Here is a 22,689-nt window from a genome sequence, read left to right as displayed (position 1 = left end):
CAGGGAAGAACTGGGCCAGAGTACGTGACATCCAGACAAGCGGCGTAAACCTTAGCTGTGATCTAGCATACAATGGGAATATCAAAACAAACAATGGAATATAAAAACAAAGAATGGGAATATAAACACAAACAAGGGAATATAAAAACAAACAATGGAAATATTAAAGCAAACAATGGAATATAAAAACAAACAATGGAATATGAAAACAAACAAGGGAATATAAAAACAAACAAGGTAATATAAAAACAAACAATGGGAATATAAAAACAAACAATGGAATATAAAAACAAACAGGGGAATATAAAAACAAACAATGGGAATATAAAAACAAACAAGGGAATATAAAAAACAAACAATGGAATATAAAAACAAACAATGGAATATAAAAAAAACAATGGAATATGAAAACAAACAATGGAATATAAAAACAAACAATGGGAATATAAAAACAAACAATGGAATATAAAAACAAACAATGGAATATAAAAACAAACAAGGGAATATAAAAACAAACAATGGGAATATAAAAACAAACAAGGGAATATAAAAACAAACAATGGGAATATAAAACAAACAATGGGAATATAAAAACAAACAATGGGAATATAAAAAACAAACAATGGGAATATAATAACAAACAATGGGACTATAAAAAAAAACAATGGAATATAAAAACAAACAAGGGGAATATAAAAACAAACAAGGGAATATAAAAACAAACAATGGAATATAAAAACAAACAATGGGAATATAAAAACAAACAATGGGAATATAAAAACAAACAATGGGACTATAAAAACAAACAATCTAACCTATATAATTCATTTTTTGTCTGTCTGTCCGTCCGTCTGCGTACGCTCCTTACCGGGGGATGTAGCACTCGGACCGTGGGGTTCGCCGAGATTACATTTTGCAGGTGGGCACGCCCCCGGCCCTGCGGTAAACTTAGGCATTTCCGATTTTTCGTCTCTAAACTTTAAATCGGACCGATTATCGATTTAGTGCGATTTCTCTTTAGTTATTTTTATTTATTTATTTAATATTGCCGACCGGCGCGAACCACGGCGGTTGCCCCTGGCAACGGGTAGCAACGCCTTCGCTGCGGGGTGGACGCCATTTTTAATTCCCGTTAAAAATATGCGCACGCATTAACACGCGACTCTGAGGTAAATTCATCAAAGTTTTACGTCCTCTTCACTCCCCCTCCCACCCCAATGTGTGCAATTACTATTATAGGGTCGGTAGATAATAAAATTATAGCGATTAGACAGTATTATTGTAGCGCGGGGGGGTGGGGGGGTAACGGCCCCAGTACCCAGCCTCAGCCGGGTGGGCAATCTAGGCGAGGCCGGAGGCTCTGCACGGTACGAGGCCTCGACACGCAACTCTGTCAGGCGACGACTTTGTGGTATAAACTCGATATACCCAGCGTTGCCTGGGGGAAAAATACATTTAAAATCTTCTGAAAACTTTAAAACATAACATACCAATGAAAATACAACTGTGTAATTAAAATTCTAAACCCGACCGCGCCAAGAATCGATTCTCTGAATCGCGAAAAGGAATCGAAGGTTGTAGATTCATTTAGAATCGCCCTGTTCCAGTTTAATATAAGTTTGTTATAGAGTCGATGTAAACTGCTACGAATGGGAAATATCCGGCGTTGACCGGGGCAAAAATATAATTAAAAACTCCTGAAAACTTTAAAACATAACATACCAATGAAAATAAAACTCTGTAATTAAATATGGAAACCTCCTACGCGCCAGGAATCGATTCTTTGAATCGCGCAAAGGAATCATTGAAGGTTGTAGATTCCTTTAGAATCGCCCTATTCCTGCCACGTTTGCTTAACATTTCCCACACACACATTCACACATTTAGCTTTTACATTTAACATACAAAACGTCAGCATGTACTGCTGTCATCATAGGTAAAAATATATACACCTTCACCACTCTCCCTCAACACTCTCCCTCACTCACCATCACCACTCACCCTCAACACTCACTATCACTCACTATCACTCACCACTCACTATCACTGACCACTCACCACTCACACTCACCCTCACCACTTACCCTCACAACTCACCCTCACCACTATTCCTCACTACTTACCCTCACCACTCTCCCTCACCAATCACCAATCACCCTCAAGCATACTTGGCGACACGTAAGTTTTTAAAACGGGAATAGGGTGAGTGGTGGTGGTGAGGGTGAGTGTTGAGGGTGAGTGGTGAGTGGCTAGGGTGAGTAGTGAGGATGAGTGGTGAGCGTGAGTGGTGAGCGTGACTGGTGAGGGTGAGTGGTGAGGAAGAGTGGTGAGGGAGAGTGGTGAGGGAGAGTGGTGATTGGTGAGGGTGAGTGGTGAGGGTGTGATTGGTGAGGATGAGTGGTGAGGATGAGTAGTGAGGGTGAGTGGTTGTTGTGAGGGTGAGTGGTTGTTGTGAGGGTGAGTGGTGAGGGTGAGTGGTAAGAGTGAGTGGTGAGGGTGAGTGACGGTTGTGAGAGGTGATTAATGAGTGGTGAGGGTGAGTGGTGATTGTTGAGGGTGTGATTGGTGAGAATGAGTGGTGAGTGGTGAGGGTGAGTGGTTAGGGTGAGTGGCGGTTGTGAGTGGTGATTAATGAGGGGTGAGTGGTGAGGGTGAGCGTGAGTTGTGAGGGTGAGTGGTGAGGGTGAGCAGTGAGGGTGAGCAGTGAGGGTGAGTGGTGATTGGTGATTGGTGAGGGTGTGATTGGTGAGGATGAGTGGTGAGTGGTCAGGGTGAGTGGTGAGGGTGAGTGGTGAGCGGTGAGGGTGAGTGGTGAGGGAGAGTGGTGAGGGAGAGTGGTGAGGGAGAGTGGTGAGGGTGAATGGTGAGGGTGAGTGGTGAGGGTGAATGGTGAGGGTGAGTGGTGATGGTGAGTAGTGAGTGGTGAGGGTGAGTGGTGAGGGTGAGGGTGAGTGGTGATTGGTGAGGGTGAGTGGTGAGGGTGAGTGGTGATTGGTGAGGATAAGTGGTGAGGGTGAGTAGTGAGGGTGAGTGGTTGTTGTGAGGGTGAGTGGTGAGGGTGAGTGGTAAGAGTGAGTGGTGAGGGTGAGTGGCGGTTGCGAGTAGTGATTAGTGAGGGGTGAGTGGTGAGGGTGAGCGTGAGTGATGAGGGTGAGTGGTGAGGGTGAGCAGTGAGGGTGAGTGGTGATTGGTGAGGGTGTGATTGGTGAGGATGAGTGGTGAGGGTGAGTGGTGAGCGGTGAGGGTGAGTGTTGAGGGTGAGTGGTGAGTAGTGATGGTGAGTGGTGAGCATGACTGGTGAGTGGTGAGGGAGAGTGGTGAGGGAGAGTGGTGAGGGTGAATGGTGAGGGTGAGTGGTGAGTGGTGAGGGTGAGTGGCAAGTGGTGAGGGTGAGTGGTGATTGGTGAGGGTGTGATTGGTGAGGATGAGTGGTGAGTAGTGAGGGTGAGTGGGGAGGGTGAGTGGTGAGGGTGAGTGGTGAGGGTGAGTGGTGATTGGTGAGGGTGAGTGGTGAGGGTGAGTGGTGATTGGTGAGGATATGTAGTGAGGGTGAGTAGTGAGGGTGAGTGGTTGTTGTGAGGGTGAGGGTGAGTGGTAAGAGTGAGTGGTGAGGGTGAGTGGCAGTTGTGAGTGGTGATTAGTGAGGGGTGAGTGGTGAGGGTGAGCGTGAGTGGTGAGGGTGAGTGGTGAGGGTGAGCAGTGAGGGTGAGTGGTGATTGGTGAGGGTGTGATTGGTGAGGATGAGTGGTGAGTGGTCAGGGTGAGTGGTGAGGGTGAGTGGTGAGCGGTGAGGGTGAGTGTTGAGGGTGAGTGGTGAGTAGTGATGGTGAGTGGTGAGCATGACTGGTGAGGGAGAGTGGTGAGGGAGAGTGGTGAGGGTGAATGGTGAGGGTGAGTGGTGAGGGTGAGTGGCAAGTGGTGAGGGTGAGTGGTGATTGGTGAGGGTGTGATTGGTGAGGATGAGTGGTGAGTAGTGAGGGTGAGTGGGGAGGGTGAGTGGCGGTTGTGAGTGGTGATTAGTGAGGGGTGAGTGGTGAGGGTGAGGTTGAGTGGTGAGGGGAGGTTTAGTGGTGAGGGTGAGTGGTGAGCGGTGAGGGTAAGCAGTGAGGGTGAGTGGTAATATGTGAGGGTTTGATTGGTGAGGATGAGTGGTGAGTGGTGAGGGTGAGTAGTGAGGGTGAGTGGTGAGCGGTGAGGGTGAGTGGTTGTTATGAGGGTAAGTGGTGAGTGGTGAGAGTGAGTGGTGAGGGTGAGTGGTTAGCGTGAGTGGTGAGGGTGAGTGGTGATTGTTGAGGGTGTGATTGGTGAGGATGAGTGGTGAGTAGTGAGGGTGAGTGGTGAGGGTGAGTGGTGAGGGTGAGTGTTGAGTGGTGAGGGTGAGTGGCGGTTATGAGTAGTGATTAGTGAGGGGTGATTAGTGAGGGGTGAGTGGTGAGGGTGAGCGGTGAGTGGTGAGGGTGAGCAGTGCGGGTGAGTGGTGATTGGTGAGGGTGTGATTGGTGAGGATGAGTGGTGAGTGGTCAGGGTGAGTGGTGAGCGGTGAGGGTGAGTGGCGGTTGTGAGTGGTGATGGGTGAGTGGTGAGTGGTGAGGGGTGAGTGGTGAGCGTGAGTGGTGAGGTTGAGTGGTGAGGGTGAGTGCTGAGTGGTGAGGGTGAGTGGTGAGAGAGTGGTTAGTTTTGAGGGTGAGTGGTGAGGTTGAGTGGTGAGGGTTAGTGGAGAGTGGTGAGTGGTGATTGGTCAGTGTTGATTGGTGAGGATGAATGGTGAGTAGTGAGGGTGAGGTTGTGTGGTAAGGGTGAGTGGTGGTTGTGACGGTGAGTGGTGAGGGTGAGTGGTGAGGCTGAATGGTGAGGGTGAATGGTGAGAGTGAGTGGTGAGTGGTGATGGAGAGTGGTGAGGGAGAGTGGTGAGGATTAGTGGTGAGGGTTAGTGGTGAGGGTGAGAGGTGAGGGAGATTGGTGAGGGAGATTGGTGAGGGAGATTGGTGAGTGGTGAGTTGTGAGGGTGAATGGTGAATAGTGAGTGGGAGTGGTGAGTGGTGAGGATGAGTGGTAAGGGTGAGTTGTGAGTGGTGAATGGTGAGGGTGAATGATGAGTACAGTCAATATGCACTGCTGTAATCATAGCAGGTACCACCACCACAGAATGTACTGCTGTCATCATAGCAGGTACCACCACAGTATGTACTGCTGTCGTCATAGCAGGTGCCACCACACTCGGTATGTACTGCTGTTATCATACCAGGTACCACCACCACAATATGTACTCCTCTCATCATAGCAGATACCACCACAGCAGTATGCACTGCTGTAGTGATAGCAGGTACGACCTCAGTCGGTATACACTGCTGTAGTGATAGTAGATTATGCTATCGAGTTGGTAGATACCGCTATAGTAAATACTAAAACAGTCAGTATATACCGCTACAGTCAGTCAATACTGCTATAGTCAGTATATACTACTATACAGTCAGTGCATACTACCACGGTGGGTAGCTACTAGAGTCAGTAGATACTATTATAGAGTGAGTAGATACTGCTATAGATTTTGTAGTTACTACTATAGTCAGTGGATACAACTATAGAGTCAGCAGATACTATACAGTTAGTCGTTACGAGTATATAGTCGGTAGATACTACTTTAGGCCCAGTAAATACTACTATGGTCAGTAGTTATTACAGTCACTAAATACTACTACAGTCAGTAGCTACTACTGGCTCAGTAGATACTCCGGTACAGTCAGTAGATACTACTACAGAGTCAATAGATACCTCTTCCTCTGTTGTATGTAAGGTGTTGTTAGTATATATACCTACGAGGGGTAAAGATATTTTTTGAGGGGGGGGGGGGGGAGACCATAATTTTCGGAAACCTTTTGACATCAACTATTTACCCCACACTTTCTAAAACTTTTTGGACTTGTGAAAGCCTCTTATATATTTCTTACAAACAGCCCACCGGGCTTTGACAATACCTTAGTATCTGTGTATATATATGTAAGGTTTTTAAGAAATATATTTTTCACCCGGGCAAAGCCGGGTACTTCCGCTAGTGGAATATAAAAACAAACAATGGGAATATAAAACAAACAATGGGAATATAAAAACAAACAATGGGACTATAAAAACAAACAATTGGAATATAAAAACAAACAATGGGAATATAAAAACAAACAATGGAATGTAAAAACAAACAATGGGAATATAATAACAAACAATGGGACTATAAAAACAAACAATGGAATATAAAAACAAACAATGGGAATATAAAAACAAACAATGGGAATATAAAAACAAACAATGGAATATAAAAACAAACAATGGGAATATAACAACAATCTTAATTTTAGAACTTTCGTGACTGCAGGAATTATTATTTGGTTCTTTCGGTTAAGTCACGTCTAAAGATAAAATAATAAATTAAATTAAATAATAGAATACGACGTTTCGATTGCAACACAAGCAATCATCATCAGGTATAATGAAATAGCGACATAAAATCTAACCAGAAAACTATAGACAGACATATTAGCAGACAGATATCACCAAGATACATAGCGAGAGCAACACAGGTAACAGAGAGGGGTGATCGTCTCTGTGGGGTGGCCTTAAATAGACAGAGGGGGGGGCGGAGGCAGAGAGAGGGAGGGTGGTTAGAGAAAAAATTAGCATATCAATGAGTGGTCCACAGACAAGGCAAGCAAGCCTGAAAATCAGGAGAAGTACACACTAAAATTAAATAACCTACATTACATTTCGATATTAAATAACCTACATTACATTTCGATATTTTACTAGGTTATTTAATTTTAGTGTGTACTTCTCCTGATTTTCAGGCTTACTTGCCTTGTCTGTGGACCACTCATTGATATGCTAATTTTTTCTCTAACCCCCCTCCCTCTCTCTGCCTCCGCCCCCCCCTCTGTCTATTTAAGGCCACCCCACAGAGACGATCACCCTTCTCTGTTACCTGTGTTGCTCTCGCTATGTATCTTGGTGATATCTGTCTGCTAATATTTCTGTCTATAGTTTTCTGGTTAGATTTTATGTCGCTATTTCATTATACCTGATGATGATTGCTTGTGTTGCAATCGAAACGTCGTATTCTATCATTTAATTTAATTTATTATTTTATCTTTAGACGTGACTTAACCGAAAGAACCAAATAATAATATAACAACAATCAATGGGAATATAAAAACAAACAGGGGAATATAAAACAATCAATGGGAATATAAAAACAAACAATGGGAATATAAAAACACACAAGGGGATATAAAACCAAACAATGGGAATATAAAAACAAACAATGGAATATTAAAGCAAACAATGGGAAGATAAAAACAAACAATGACATTATAAAAATAAACAATGGGAATATAAAACATACAATGGGAATATAAAAACAAACAATGGAATATAAAAGCTAACAATGGGAATATTAAAACAAACAGGGGGATTATAAAAACATACAATGGAATATAAAAACAAACAATGGGAATATAAAAACAAACAGGGGGATTATAAAAACATACAATGGAATATAAAAACAAACAATGGGAATATGAAAACAAACAAGTGGAATATCAAAACAAGGGAAAGGAAATGGAGAGAAAGTAAAGAACGGGAAGAGATAGACGAGACGATCAATATCTCTACCCCTTAATCTGACGGCGAGCAGTGCCCCACCGAATGTCAGAAGATGACATCACAGGACTGTTGCTGAAGTCGCTTCAGCAGCCTTCTGGGTCCACAAAGAACATTGTTATTAATCACGTGGCTCTCAAACTAACATTACCGAGTCCTCGCAGCTGAAATACGAACAGTTACGTGATGCCTTTTGGCGTCATCTGGTCCAACACCATGTGAAACTAGGCTCTAAAAAAAGCTGTCTCGGGTGTGGACCAATCAATTTCAAGGACAGTGCATACATTATCAGAGTTGTGTTTGTTTTGTTTGCATTCCGACCGCAGGTATTGTGGTCAATGCAAACATGACTCTTTGTAAGGAAGGTGTCAGTTTTGTTTCGAGATAAAAGGGTAAAACACCAATTATCAGTTACGTGATGTACCGACTTCAACGTGAATGATTTTATGCTTTCGTGAGTGACCGGGCTGAGACCATCAACTGATTGAACTTGAGAATTTGGTTTCATTGTGGGTGGCTTCAACCCAGATTTGAACCCAGAGTCTAAGCGGTGTTGGCTCTGCACAACTCAGACCCTTGGTGGCACCAGGGGGCTCGAGCCAACGCCGTAGGAAACCCGCGTGAAGAGCTCCCTACTCGAGTCCAGTGGGCGCCAAGGCAATGCTGCACTTGGGTTGTTGACGTGCTGGCCTGAAGCTGGTATGTGTATGTTGAACTTCTTTCGCACCATTCATAGCCAACCGTGCTCATCTTGAGGTGCGGCAGAAGGACAACAAACTAAACACAAAAAGTTGTTGTAAAGATGGTGCACACATCATCTACTTAAGGAGCATTACCTCTGTGAAGGTATAGGCGCAGTCATGCAATTGCCTGCTCACGCCTCTGCTGGCAGAAGAGCGTCCACTGGAGTGGACGCGGCTGGTTACGTACGGTGCAAAAGAGATTCAACTGAACTATTTTTTCTTTTACCAGGTATGGCCCACTGAACTATATAACGCTCTTGCAGGAGCGAACTGGCCACAAATGATAGATCAACAAAGTGTCTTATTGCATGAAAATGTATTGCAGCCAAATACGCATGTTGATTCTAAAAACCACGAGGAGGGAGAGACACGTAAACTCCAAATATACAGTAGGCGTCAGGGTAGGGATTGAACCCATGACCTCCTGTATACCAGGCGAGGTAGTGAACATCTCGCTACCGTGGCGCCCTGGTGAATAGATTCTTAAAATGTATTATATAACTATTTGATGCTGAGTGTCTGCTGCTGCTGTGCCTTGTACATCGCTTTGAGATCATTGATGAAAAGCCGCTATTTGAGTGGAATTATGATGATTATTATAAAACATTTAGCCCACTCTTCCATGCTGGCCAAACATCTTGGCCAGCATCGAAGAGTTACCCACAATGCAACTCCGCAACACACATGACCTGCATCGTCTCTGTAATGGGAGATTGCTCAGCGGTGCATTTGTGCATCCTTGCAAAGGTCATGCGCGCAGGCTGTGTTCGTGGTGCTGTCAGTGAACTCTGTTCCACCTACTTATCCAAGCAGCCCGAGGCATGCACGCCGAATCTTAAGTGCTTCCTCCCGTTTATCTGCCCGACCCTGAACCAAGAATAGTTCGGCACTAAACAGCCGAGGCCGCTCATCCAAAGTTCGAGTTCGGCGCCGCTGTGAAAGTCGAGCGCCGCTGTACCCCCAGCCGCTGTGTGCATATTTCAGCATTGCGGCAAAAGGCACAGCCGTGTGTAAGGGGCCGTCCATAAATGACGTCACGCGATTTTGGACGATTTTTGACCCCCCCCCCCTCGTCACACGGCGTCACAAAAAGTCAGCCCCCCCCTAAAATATGACGTTACAAAGCTCTGCCCCCCCCAAAATAAAACATGCTTCAAATCGCTTTAAACTATTGTCATTGTCGTGCGTATTTAACGTGGCGCTGCACTCTGATGTTGTAGGAGAAAACATTTATTAAAAAGTCTATTTAATTAAGTAGAACGTGTTGTCTATATTTATTTAAAGTTGCGCATTTTGATGTGACCTCACACTTCTCACCCCCTCCCCCCCTCGTCACACATCGTCACAAATGTCTGACCACCCCCCCTAGGTGCGTGACGTCATTTATGGACGGCCCCTAAGATGTCAATTTGTTAGCTGCTAGGCAAATCGTCGTCGTTTGTAACCTGAGTCCATTCAGACAAATCTATTTCCAATGGACCACTGCAGATGAGCGCGAATCCAATATAATATCATGTGTAGATAATGACCTGGCATTGGCGGATCGAATTATCAGAGTTGTCAGTACTGCGGTTTGTCAAACCGCCAACTTTAAAGTATTTTAGTGAACTCAACGGTGTGAATATATCTCAGTGCCACCGTCGAAACAAGTCGACCGCTTGGCAGGTTTTGACTTTGCTGAGTATCATCAGTGGAGTGTGGCCTGCTGACGAACGTGACGTGAGCTCTCCACCAACACCGTGGAGCTCAACACCCACCTGCAGCAAAGTGCCAGCAAGGTAAAAACAACTAAAGGCGCAGCCCTGCAATATCCTGCTCACGCCACTGCTGGCGGAAGAGCCTCCGCTGGAGGGTGCTCTAGAGAGGCCCTCTCGAGTGTACTTGGCCTACTCTTTCACGCTGACCAAATGTTTTGGGGGTACCCCCCCCATTATTCCACAAGGTGCGACCTGCTGATGGACGAAATGCGGCGAACCCATTTACATTGCAGGGTGGATAAAGGCAGTGGGTGGGTGGGGGGATTTCAGAAAGGCGTCCCGTTGTTTCAGCTTCCGCGCCAAGAGATGGAGTTGAACGAATGCCCTCTGGAAGTCTGCTGGTGTCACGGTGCTCTCACCGTGACACTCAAGGCAACATCGCCGGAGCAAAGTTTAGAATCAACGCGCGTTTTGGGTATTTTTGCTGCTATGAATGTCCACGTGATCAGCCACTTCGTTGAGCTATCGTTTGCGGTCAGGTCACTTCTGAAAAAGAGCTGTACAGCTCGGTGAGCCTTACCTGCTAAAATAAAACTAGTTTAGTTTAGTTTAAAGTGTGACAAAACAAGAATGCTCAGACAAAACAGCCTTTCGCCCAGGATATCAGATTGACCACTGCCATGGGCTAGAGCCGTCCCTAGGAGACAGCGAATCGGGGCGGCCGGCCCGGGCCCCCTGCTTTGGGGGGCCCCCGCACTTCGATGTCATCGTGTCAGATGTAATACTTTCAGTTTAGTTTTAAAGCGTGGTGGGGGGGGGGCACGCGGTGTGGTTTGGATCGCTCTTCGGACTGGAACAACGGTCTGGAACGCTCCGCCTTCTGATGTTAGGAAGACACTGGAGATATGCACTTTTAAATCATCATCTCGATTGAAAACTAAATTCTCGATAACTGCTTATCGTTGTGTTTAGTTTGTTGTCCTTACTTCTAGATGACAGCACACGTTCGCAGATATTTCCCCGCACCTCCGATTCGCGCGTTTGGCTACGTACGGCGCGAAAAAAGTTCACCATGCGCTCCGTCCGTTCTTCCCCCGGCCCCGCACCGCCCCCGTGTATGGCCCCTGTCTGGGGCAAGACTTTCCCACGAGCGCATCAAAGCCACCCACTCGCTGCCCGCGGTGCCCTCTTCTCAGTCCGGTCGACATTCGAACAGGCCCAGTTCAGTCCGGTGAACACGAGAGAGCAGCTGTGCGTACGATGCACTCCAGCCCCCCCCCCTCTCGCCGAGCTCCGCCACTCGTGCTGCTGCTGCTCGGCTGTTGACGCGGAGCGTGAAGAGTGCTCGAGGTGCCATCGAGCAGCGGCGGAGGCGGCCCAGTGGCCCACCGGGGGGGCTCTAAAAGCAGTGGACACTTACATTCGGCTTCCTCCTCTCTCGGCGTGTGACCTCCGCATGGGATGACAGAAGGAGTGCGGAACAACGAGATGCACATGAGATGGAGCTGTGGAGGAGGGAAGAGGCAGAGATCGTGCAGAGGTGGAAGAAGAGAGTCGTAGGCTAGAGACGGCTATGAGAGATGAGAGAGATGCAGACGACAGAGAGACGGGAGAGACTGGTGTATGGTTAGTCGCGCTGAATTGGAGATTAAATTTTGGTCACCGCTGTACATGTTTTTCTATCAATTCGAGTTCCCCCTCGGTCTGCTCGTGGCCCCAAAGTTCTTGTTTGGTTTCTGCTTCTTGCCCAAACGTCGCCTCCCTGTCCCCCAGGCCGGGGCTGTGGAGAGGATCCGTGGCGCGGGGCGCAGTGGCCGCGCGATCCTGTCGGCTGACCTCACGACCCCCTAGAAATGCACTCGCGGTGCGAATAGCAACGGGTCTCTTAACCCTTGATCCTCCATTCCTGCCCCCGCCATATCTCGCTTCTCTCGTATCTTGCTACTCTGACCCATCTCTCTCTCTGTGCCTCCCTCGTCCTGCGCCCAGTCTCCCTTCTTGCTCCCCTTCACTGGAACCAACTCCCACTGCAGCGCACAATAGCGGTCATCTTCACGATAACAACAACGAGCTGCAGATTCCGTTCCTCCCTGAAAACAACCTCCGTCTCTTCTCCCCTAGCCCATCACCATCCTGCTACTGATACTCCCTGCCTCCAGCCCCCAGCTACGACCAGGCCTCCCCAACCCCTATCACTTCCCCTTACCCTATTACTACCCCAACCCATATCACTACCCCTGACCCTATTACTACCCCTACCACTACCCCTTACCCTATTACTACCCCAACCCATATCACTACCCCTGACCCTATTACTACCCCAACCCCTATCACTTCCCCTTACCCTATTACTACCCCAACCCCTATCACTACCCCTGACCCTATTACTACCCCAACCCCTATCACTACACCTTACCCTATTACTACCCCAACCCCTATCACTACCCCTGACCCTATTACTACCCCAACCCCTATCACTACCCCTGACCCTATTACTACCCCAACTCATATCACTACCCCTGACCTTATTACTACCCCTGACCCTATTACTACCCCAACCCCTATCACTACCCCTTACCCTATTACTACCCCAACCCCTACCACTACCCCTTACCCTATTACTACTCCAACCCCTATCACTACTCCTAACCCTATTACTACCCCAACCCCTATCACTACTCTTTACCCTATTACTACCCCAACCCCTGACCCTATTACTAACCCAACGCCTATCACTACCCCTGACCCTATTACAACGCTAACCCCTACCACTACCCTGACCCTATTAATATCCCTACCCCTATCACTACCCCTGACCCTATTACTACCCCAACCCCTACCACTACCCCTTACCCTATTAGCAACTTTTGAAAACAGCACTCCGATTTCTGACGTGTCGCGCCCAGCACGAGGAGAGCTGTACGCCGCGGTGGCTAGGAGATGTTAACTACCTCGCCTGGTATACAGGAGGTCATGTGTTCGATCACAACCCTGGCGCCTGCTGTATATTTGGAGTTTACATGTTCTCTCTCTCTCGGTGGTCGCATGGATTTTTCTCCGACTCCTCCGGTTTCCCCCTCCACATTTAGAATCGACGTCACGCGTTTAGAGCGTTTGGCAGCTCCACATGTCCACGTGATAAGCCGCTTAGTTGAGCTATCATTTGTGGCCAGGTCACTTCTGATAAAGGTCTTTATATCTCAGTGGGCCTTACTTGGTAAAATTAAGACTTAAAAAAATAGTTTTAAATCGTTTACGTGAGAGAGACTTATTGATTTGCCCATTTTAATACGTCTGTTTACTGTTAATCTATTACACATTTAACAGTGCTGTGTGTTGCTGGCCGCTTTGCATTTGGACATTTGGGCATCTGCTTAGCAATTCAAATCCAATCGTCTTCATCAGTAATCTATCTTAATGTAGACCCCCGGTCTGAGCACCAATCCGTGTCCCTTGCCTGAGTGACGGAGCCCCAAGAGCTCACTCAAGGCAGGCAGGAGATCAGGGTAACGGGGTACTTATACTCGGGCCTAGTCTGACTTTGCAAACATACTTAGTGTACAGAAACAAATGTGGAACTAAGGAGTGTCAAGGGACAAGCACCTGAACTCTATTCATCATCATCACCATCATTATTCATACATTATGGACCGTGCTTTGTATACTTCAGCATTGATTGATGATGGATGGACAGTGTTCTTGACAACAATTCTGTGCTGTCTTGTAACGAAATATGTCAAGGTGAAAAGCAGTGCACCATAACAAAACAATCGATGCAATGTCTTGAGTGCGAGTGCTTCGTATTATGAAGCAGTAGCTAGTGGACACTTATTGTGTTTTTTTGTGTATTTTTTTGTCATTCCCCCCTCCCCCCACTCCTAGATCGTCCAAGGAAAATCACAACATTGATATCACGAGAGGTGGCGGGGGGTTCGTTTCAAATGTTATAGGTGTTACAAACAATGGACATCGCAATATCGTTGGAGGTGGTGGAGGATTGGGGTGGAAGTCATCCAGCAGTAGATCGACCATGGCTGATGATTCTGGAGAGAGCGGACATCATGTTAGCGCTCGGCTCTTACAAAAATGGGTTTTCTTGGATCACTCCCTGGATTTTATACGGAGCCGTAACTGATGTAGATGACTTTGAAACCAGGCAAAACGGCTCAATGAGTGAACAAATTTAGTTACTTTGACAAAAAATATATATAGATTTACGTGAAAAGCGCAGACTGGATGGGCTGTGTGAGATTGAACAACGAGAGAGACGAGAGTGGAGAGAAAACCACTCAACTGGGTTGGCATGCACTGCCTCGGTTCTTAAAGCATTCAATACGCGTCAACAAACTCTATCAGCACTCGCAGCTTCAAGTGTGCCCTAGAGGCTGTCCTCTCCCACACTGAGCACACGGCCGCACGCCCGCACGCGCAAGGAATCACGAGCAGACGCACGCGCACAGACGCACGCGCACAGAATCGCGAGAGACGCACGCGCACAGACGCACGCGCTGACGCGCCGTGACGCGGAGTGACATTCGCCGCTCCCGACGCTCGCCGCGTTCACTCGACGACGGCGGTGGCGGCGTCAGCGGCGACAATCGCCAAACGCCGCTCCTGCGACCGAGCTGCGAAAATCGTCGCAAGGCCGCTCCGAGCGCCGGCCAGCTTACGCCGCGACACGCAAGCATCTGCGCGAGTGCACGCGCGTGTACGTGCGTGTTTGCTCCCCCCCCCCCCCCCAAAGAAGAAGTGCTCTTCTGAAGTTTTCCGCGTCTCGGATAGTTGACCGAGGACTTGGGAACGGCGTCGTGATCGCGAGGAGGGTCGTGAGCCCCCCGTCCGCAGGGAATATTGTCCCGCCGCTGGTTCGAGCGCTTGCGGTGCGGTGCCCCGGGCTGTTTCTGCGCGGCGCTCGCTGCAATGTTGAAGCAGCTGGGGCGCGGGGAGGACGACACGGAGGACGAGGACGTCAGCTTCGCCCGCTGGATGGGCAGCTTCTGGGGGAACAGGAACCGCGACGCGGCCTCTGCGGGCTCTGCGGGTGTCGCGGGGCCCTCCTCCTCCTCCAGCGGCCGTCGTTCCTCCGTGCCCTGCGCGGTGCGTGCTCTCCGACACGCCGGGAATGAACCACTTCGAGCGCGTGTAAACTAAGAATGGGTCTCGAGCCTTTACGGCGATGAAATAGGATGTGTTGAGATGTTCAACCGCCAAATCGATACCTGTTGCGAGCAGTCAGAGTCTGCATTAAGCGCACGTGGCGAACATGCAAACAAACGTGCTCTGGTAATGTTTGCATCGTCTTTGAAACTCATTGGCCTACACTAGAGACGGCCTTCTCTATGGCATTGCCTCACCAGTGTCAGACCAGAGAAAGCCAAAAGGCGATTTCTAGCTCGGGTTGAGCAGTTATATCTATGGGACCTTTTGCGAGTGTGTTGTTTTCGGCCGGGCAGCGCCGTGGTTATAGAAACATAACGCATTCGAAACATTCGTCAATAACATCGAGAAAGAACCATTGCCTAGCTCGCGACGTGTTCCTTACTCATGTTGTTACTTCTATAGGTGTGGATGAGTCACGCTAGCGTCAATACGATTTTACACTTCTGCTTAGGTAACCAAGATGCGATGTGTTGGTAACTTAAAAAAAAACATTTTTTTTTTCTAAATACAAATTAGTTCATGAAATATTTTTCTTATACAATACGTATCTATGTTGAACTTCTTTCGCATCGTACGTAGCCAACCGTGTTAACCGGAGGTGCGGGGAAATGTCTACGAATGGGCAACTGTTCATCTGCTGTCATCTAGAAACGTCTTCACATTTCATTTTTCACCAGAGCCCCATGGTGTAAATGACTTATTGTTCGGTCTCTTTGGCCCTCTGTCTCTCTGCATTCCCAACAATCCCACCTCAACTGCTACTTTTAAGCTTCAGAATTAATGTTTGGGTTAGGCCACGTCATGAGTCCGAACCAATCTGTGTCGTCAAACCCCTCCACCACCCGACACAGCCAAACAAATCTATTGTCCCGTGGTGTGCCGGCATTTAACGTGCCAATTATGTATCAGCTGATTAGATAGTTTGCGTAGGCCTAATCCAAACATTAATTACGCATCCAAATATTAGCAGTGAAAACCCATTTGCTAAATTGTACTTTTGCTAAGCTGTCGTCAATCACACAGAATAACTTCATCCGCAACGAATGTTGGGGCCAGCTTTTCACTTTTTGTACCCGCTAATCCTGGATGTTGCTCACAGACACTTGACAGTCCGTTTGTATACGTACAGTATCGTAAAATACACGCACACATGCAATGCATCGGGTAAAGTAGACATACATTATCTTCTGCAATGACTCGAGTACCATATCTTTTTTACTGTATTTGCCAAAAGTGGGGGGTGGAGGTGGGGGAGGAAACAGTCATTATTTCAGCTGACAAAGCCTTCAAGGTCAGGACTCGTTTTCCATTGGCAATTGTTTGGCACGAGAGAGCTGGAACGGTGCCAGTGCTGTGCCTGGATGTCACAACGCAGGCGCCGACACCGAGGGTTGCCACCTCTGAGGCACAAACAAATACCGGGACACATCACGGGGAGAAAAAATATCTCGCAACGTCGGATAAGGGTCGAACTACGTGAAACTGTGATGTGTTGAGTGGTGTGCGGGACTATTATTACTGTGATGAAACAACTGGTTAAAAACGCGACTTTTAATGTCCTGGGAAGACTCGCAGACAGATATCCTAGGACATCGGTTTCTTCAAAAAGAGGATGATCCTGGGAAAACCAGAACGGGTTGCAACAATAACCAATACGAACAATATGGGATAAATTTAAACTTAAACTTTATTTTTTATTTTACGAGGTTAGGCCCACTGAGCAGTACAGCTCTTTTCAGAAGCGACCCGGTCACAAACGATTTCTCAATGAAGTGGCGTATCACGTGTAAATGTATGTAAGCCGAATACTCTAAATGCACGTTGATTCTAAATGTGGAGGGAAAAACCAGAGGACCCAGAGAAAAATCCACACGACCACGGGGAGAACACGCAAACTCCAAATATGCAGGCATCAGGGTCGGGATCGGACTCACGACCTCCTGTACACCAGGCGAGGTATTTAACATCTTTCCACCAAAAGCAGGTTACAGCATTAGTGTGTATCTAATTAAAATAACTATATAGTACCTGCTCATACTGCACTCTCATCATGCTGTATTTGCGTGTTATTTGTATTTTCCTCTATTATCTGCTGCTATTCCTTTTCAACAGTTGAATTGTCACCGCTAAAACATTGCAGTTTTGGCATTTAATAAATTACTGACAAAAAATACATCACGAACGGGGTTTTGAATAACACGCGGTGCAGTTTTGATATGCAACGAACTTATCGACAGATAGCCATCTGTGTTACTCATGAGTGGACGCAGAGGGTGCACAGCAAGCATCGACGGGTTGAAGTCCCACGAGTTAGAGCTCCGAGGTAATATCAGAAACAACATTCGCACTCTGGCATGCGGTTTTGGACTTATTTCCACATTTATTTAGTGTTGCTTAAACAACAAAAACCGTGTTAATACAAGGAGGAAGCATTGGCTAATGTTTGGCCTTTATGCCATCACCCACACACAGTAAAATGCCTCAATCGCAACGGAATTCCCTCGCCCTGCCGATCGCCGCAACCATAGGGGCGGAGGTGCAGTGGGCTTTATTCGGCTGTATCGGGAAAATAACCGCGCAAGGCTTTCGAGAGGATGACCGCTCTCCGAAGAACCAGACGCCAGGCTTCCCAGATGTGCAATGCCCAGGTGGGGGCTCATAGCTTGCCCAAAATAAATAAATAATGCACAATCCTGCAATAAAACCCCATAGCAGCTGAGTAATGCGAGAGTCACGTTTCCAATAAGGCCACATTTCAGCAGCGCGCATACAATAAGTGCTGCCCACATTGCAGTACTTTGAAAAGTGTAGCTGCGTACCAGGAACAGTTAAGCAGTTTGCATTGCGAGATCATTCTTTTCAATTGGTCACCAAAAATAATATTATTTCGTTTGATTAGAGAGCATCTCGATAACGATATTCGACGTCCACTGTGTGGTATTTTAATAAGGTATCTTAATTTTATTTTTCAATAACACAATGTCTCTTTAGTTCAATCAGGCATTGGATAGTGGCCATCTCTTTTGCCAGACCTAAGCCAATGGTGGAAATTCTACATTCCTATGGTGTGGCCTTTTTCAAAAGGATGGCCACAATTTCTAATAAATGAATGTTAATTTATGGCCGATTTCTCTATAATATGCCCCACCTCAGAGCTAAACGTTGTATGCAATTTATTAGTTCATGTGGGTTCTGTAATTAGTTCATTTGAATTCCTCACAGCCACTAGAGGCCGTTACATTTACCGTAAAGTGTCAAGTAATTTTTACTCATATTTATGACAATTCACGGGTTAAACAAAGTAAACTATTACGATGATCGCCAACAGTGGAGGACCGTTTCTGCTGCAAGTTCGTGGACCCAGAGACCTCCGTAAATGGCCAGTACGCCAAGGAGGATGAGGGATGATGGGCTCGGCAGGGGCTACTGGAGTCGGGCTGTAGTCAGCTGTTCGTGAGACATTCTTCGGGATTTCTGTGCCACCGATTCTAATGCGCTCGTGGCGCCCGCCACACCGCGCACGCCCACAGGAGCAGGAATTCCCGTGTCTCTTGTTGCTGGCCGGCCGGCCGGCTCGGCTAGCACCATCGCGATCGCGGAGGCGATGGTTCGGGGGGGGGGAAGGCAAAGCGTGGTCGTGCCGGAACGAATGCACGGACGTGTAATTTGATGCGACAGAGGCAGAATCTCTTTGGCTCGGGCGACTACAGCGAGGCCACAGGGAGGCCACAGGGAGGCCACAGGGAGGCCACAGGGAGGCCACAGCGAGGCCACAGGGAGGCCACAGGGAGGCCACAGGGAGGCCACAGCGAGGCCACAGGGAGGCCACAGGGAGGCCACAGCGAGGCCACATGGAGGCCACAGGGAGGTTACAGAGAGGCCACAGCAAGGTCACAGGGAGGCCACAGCGAGGCCACAGGGAGGCCACAGCAAGGCCACAGGGAGGCCACAGGGAGGCCACAGTGAGGCCACAGGGAGGCCACAGGGAGGCCACATGGAGGCCACAGGGAGGCCACATGGAGGCCACATGGAGGCCACAGCGAGGCCACAGCGAGGCCACAGGGAGGCCACAGGGAGGCCACATGGAGGCCACAGGTAGGCCACAGGGAGGCCACAGCGAGGCCACAGCGAGGCCACAGGGAGGCCACAGGGAGGCCACATGGAGGCCACATGGAGGCGACGACAGGGAGGCTACAGGGAGGCCACAGCAAGGCCACAGGGAGGCCACAGGGAGGCCACAGCGAGGCCACATGGAGGCCACAGGGAGGTTACAGAGAGGCCACAGCAAGGTCACAGGGAGGCCACAGCGAGGCCACAGGGAGGCCACAGCAAGGCCACAGGGAGGCCACAGGGAGGCCACAGTGAGGCCACAGGGAGGCCACAGGGAGGCCACATGGAGGCCACAGGGAGGCCACATGGAGGCCACAGCGAGGCCACAGGGAGGCCACAGGGAGGCCACATGGAGGCCACAGGTAGGCCACAGGGAGGCCACAGCGAGGCCACAGCGAGGCCACAGGGAGGCCACAGGGAGGCCACATGGAGGCCACATGGAGGCGACGACAGGGAGGCTACAGGGAGGCCACAGCAAGGCCACAGGGAGGCCACAGCGAGGCCACAGCGAGGCCACAGGGAGGCCACAGGGAGGCCACAGCAAGGCCACAGGGAGGCCACAGCAAGGCCACAGCGAGGCCACAGCGAGGCCACAGCGAGGCCACAGGGAGGCCACAGGGAGGCCACAGCGAGGCCACAGGGAGGCCACAGGGAGGCCACAGGGAGGTCACAGCGAGGCCACAGGGAGGCCACAGGGAGGCCACAGTGAGGCCATAGGGAGGCCACAGAGAGGCCACAGGGAGGCCGCGATGCAGTACCGATCAAGTCGGGTATCGTCTGGGAGAAAAATATTTCAGGTTTGTTTCTAAGAAATCTTTGTTCTCTGTATTTCAAGGAAATTGGCACTCTTGGATTTTTTCCGCTTCTATGTTTACATCACTAATTGAGGACGTGTTTCTGTGGCGGAGCGTTCCTGCCGTGGCCCAAACCCCGAATATGAAAATTACGTTCGAGCATTTAACGAAAAATAATATCTCTCGCGATGGGACTGAGGTCATCCACACGTTCTGATGGCACACGTGACCATAATTTAATTGTCCCTATTCTCACGAATAATGCTTCAGTCTTGTGTCAGACAATGCAGGACTCACAGCCTCAACATGCCAATGCAAGATAAAAGCAACTTTTGGTTCATCGGTTTGCATTGTAATTCACGTCGTGTGCAGGTGCTGGGTAGATTATTTACGTCGCAGGGCCGTGAAAGGTGGAGGCGGCTTGGGGAGATCTTCATCCAGCAGTGGATTGACCATGGCTAATGCTTCTGATGATGATGAAGTTATATTTGTTTGATTGGACAATTAAAATTATATTGGAAGATTAAATGTGAAAAAGAAGTTGCAAATACTCAACTTTCCGGGAAATAACTATATTTTCAATTCGTATTAAACCCAATTTGTTACACACTGCACACACCTGATCATTGGTAATCTGAGTAAGCTGCACCTAGGGAGACGAAAAGGAATGGCCTTTGAGAAACACTATCCCAGCGAGTGGACGTAATTGAACATCTTACTGTTGTGATCCATATTCCAGTTTATAAGAACATCTGCTTCGTCTAAAATTAGCAAATGGTATTATTTTCTCTCTGATCTGCGTCACTGGAATTCCCAAAGAACTCGGCGGTCAGTCATATACACAGTCCCCAGGGAGTCCGTTATCTGACGTAACCCTCTACCCAACGTTAGCTATCAAGACTTGCACTCTCCATCTCTCTGTAAGCCTCAATATTTCCAGTTAGCCATAAACATTGAGATGCTCCTCCCTTACCAATCACACTTGTGATGTCAGTTGTTGTTTTTTTTAATGTAATTTTTTCGTTTATCGAGGATTAGTTTAGAGAAGCAGAAGTTCGGAAAGCCAATCGGCCGTGGACCAACATTTTTTTGGATAGATGAGTGGAGACGCAGAATGGAGTTCTACTGTCTATGGAAAGGTGAACATCCACGCATTCTTTAGCGCAGCTGAGATGTGTCACTGTGAGTGAAACCTCTTTTCAAGGACACTTTAAGTGTGGCTAGAAGAGTGGCGGCCAACTTGACCTCATGTTTTCCAATCTCGGGTGACGCACAACGAGTGGTTTAATCGAATAATTGGAATACGATGAGAGTCGCCTCGTTAGAACTTACCCCCACCGGACGGTGGCATTGAAGTCGGCAGCTTCTCTAGTGAACCAGCCATGGGCGAGACCCTGATTCTGGGGCACTATTACACATTGGCCGCTTATTCCGCGTATCCCTGAGTCATCCGTTATGTGTCACTTGCAAGGGGAAAATGTTACATGGAGTTTGTCGCTTCAAACTTCAACCACGCACCCCCCTCCCCCGAAAGAAACACAAACGATGTGAATTTGATGAAGCAGATTCTGAATATGACGTCTGCTGCGGCTACGTTCGTTTAAAGGTGCGGCACTGCAATTGCCTGCTCGCACCACTGCTGGTGGAAGGGCCCCTTCTGTGAGCAGCTCAACAGGAGCTACTCGACAGGGTATTTCGCCTGCTCGTGCACGCTCGCCAGACATCTGGAAAGAAGTGGGACTACCCACACTTTACCCCACCAAACGTGACCATTGCCGATTGACTATTTGGTGGAGTCATTTGTCGTACTGTCGTGCCGGGAGATCGAACGAGGGGCGACCCCTGGATTGCTGAGTTCCGTGTGATGGCCATGAACAAGGCAGCATCCGCCTTGGGTGAACGTAAACTGATATGTGCTAAAATAAAGGTGTGTTTGAGCAAATCCAAAAAAGACGTCCTAACGAGGAAGGAGAAGTTGCGAGTCACGATTGAGTGCACACTTTCCAAGAGCGAAATCTTCACTCTTATAAATTGGACAATGAGAACAAATGCATTGAGTGATTTTTAGGGATGATGAGATTATGGATAGGGTTGATTTGGCCTCAACGAATTTAGACAGCTGTCCAAGCTGCAGAATAATGGTTTTACTCTTCATTTCAACAGTTTTTATTTGTACCAGAAAAAGCCCAATGAGCTTTTTAAAGGAGCAACCTGCCCACAAATGATGGCTCAACGAAGTGGTGTACCATGTGGACATTTAAACGTGGAGGGAAAAACTGGAAGACTCGGACAACAAATCCACGCGACCGCAGGGAGAGCATGCCAGCTCCAAATCGACAGCAGGCGTCAGGGTCGGGATCGAACCCACGACCTCCTTGCACGCCAGACAGGGGAGATGACAACTCGCCATCACGGCGCAATGTCTTCACTTACTTTCCTCTATTAACTCAGAGGAAGGGTTGGTGGATCACAAGCAGATGGAGCCTGCTGGGTAATGACGTGCTGTAAGAGGCAGCACAGCAAATAGGATGTGGATAA

General features: G+C 48.2%; 1 protein-coding gene across 2 annotated transcripts in view; it reads left to right on the top strand.

Moving 5' to 3' along the window:
* LOC144728668 (uncharacterized) overlaps positions 1–22,689 on the top strand; it is a 151,025-nt gene that overhangs the window by 113,642 nt on the left and 14,694 nt on the right. The window contains exon 1 of one of the 2 annotated variants that reach the window (XM_078608254.1): positions 13,535–15,184. The exons of the other annotated variant lie outside the window; for it this stretch is intronic. Coding sequence (XP_078464380.1) covers positions 15,008–15,184 — 177 coding nt within the window. The 5' untranslated portion in view covers positions 13,535–15,007. Of the gene's footprint in view, positions 1–13,534; positions 15,185–22,689 lie in introns of those variants that run through there. 2 annotated transcript variants of the gene reach the window in all.

Source organism: Lampetra planeri, chromosome 29, assembly GCF_965212315.1.
Source record: "Lampetra planeri chromosome 29, kcLamPlan1.2.h2, whole genome shotgun sequence".
Lineage (NCBI taxonomy): Eukaryota > Metazoa > Chordata > Hyperoartia > Petromyzontiformes > Petromyzontidae > Lampetra > Lampetra planeri.
Note: the sequence above shows the minus strand (reverse complement) of the source record. Positions and strands in the feature narration are given on the sequence as shown.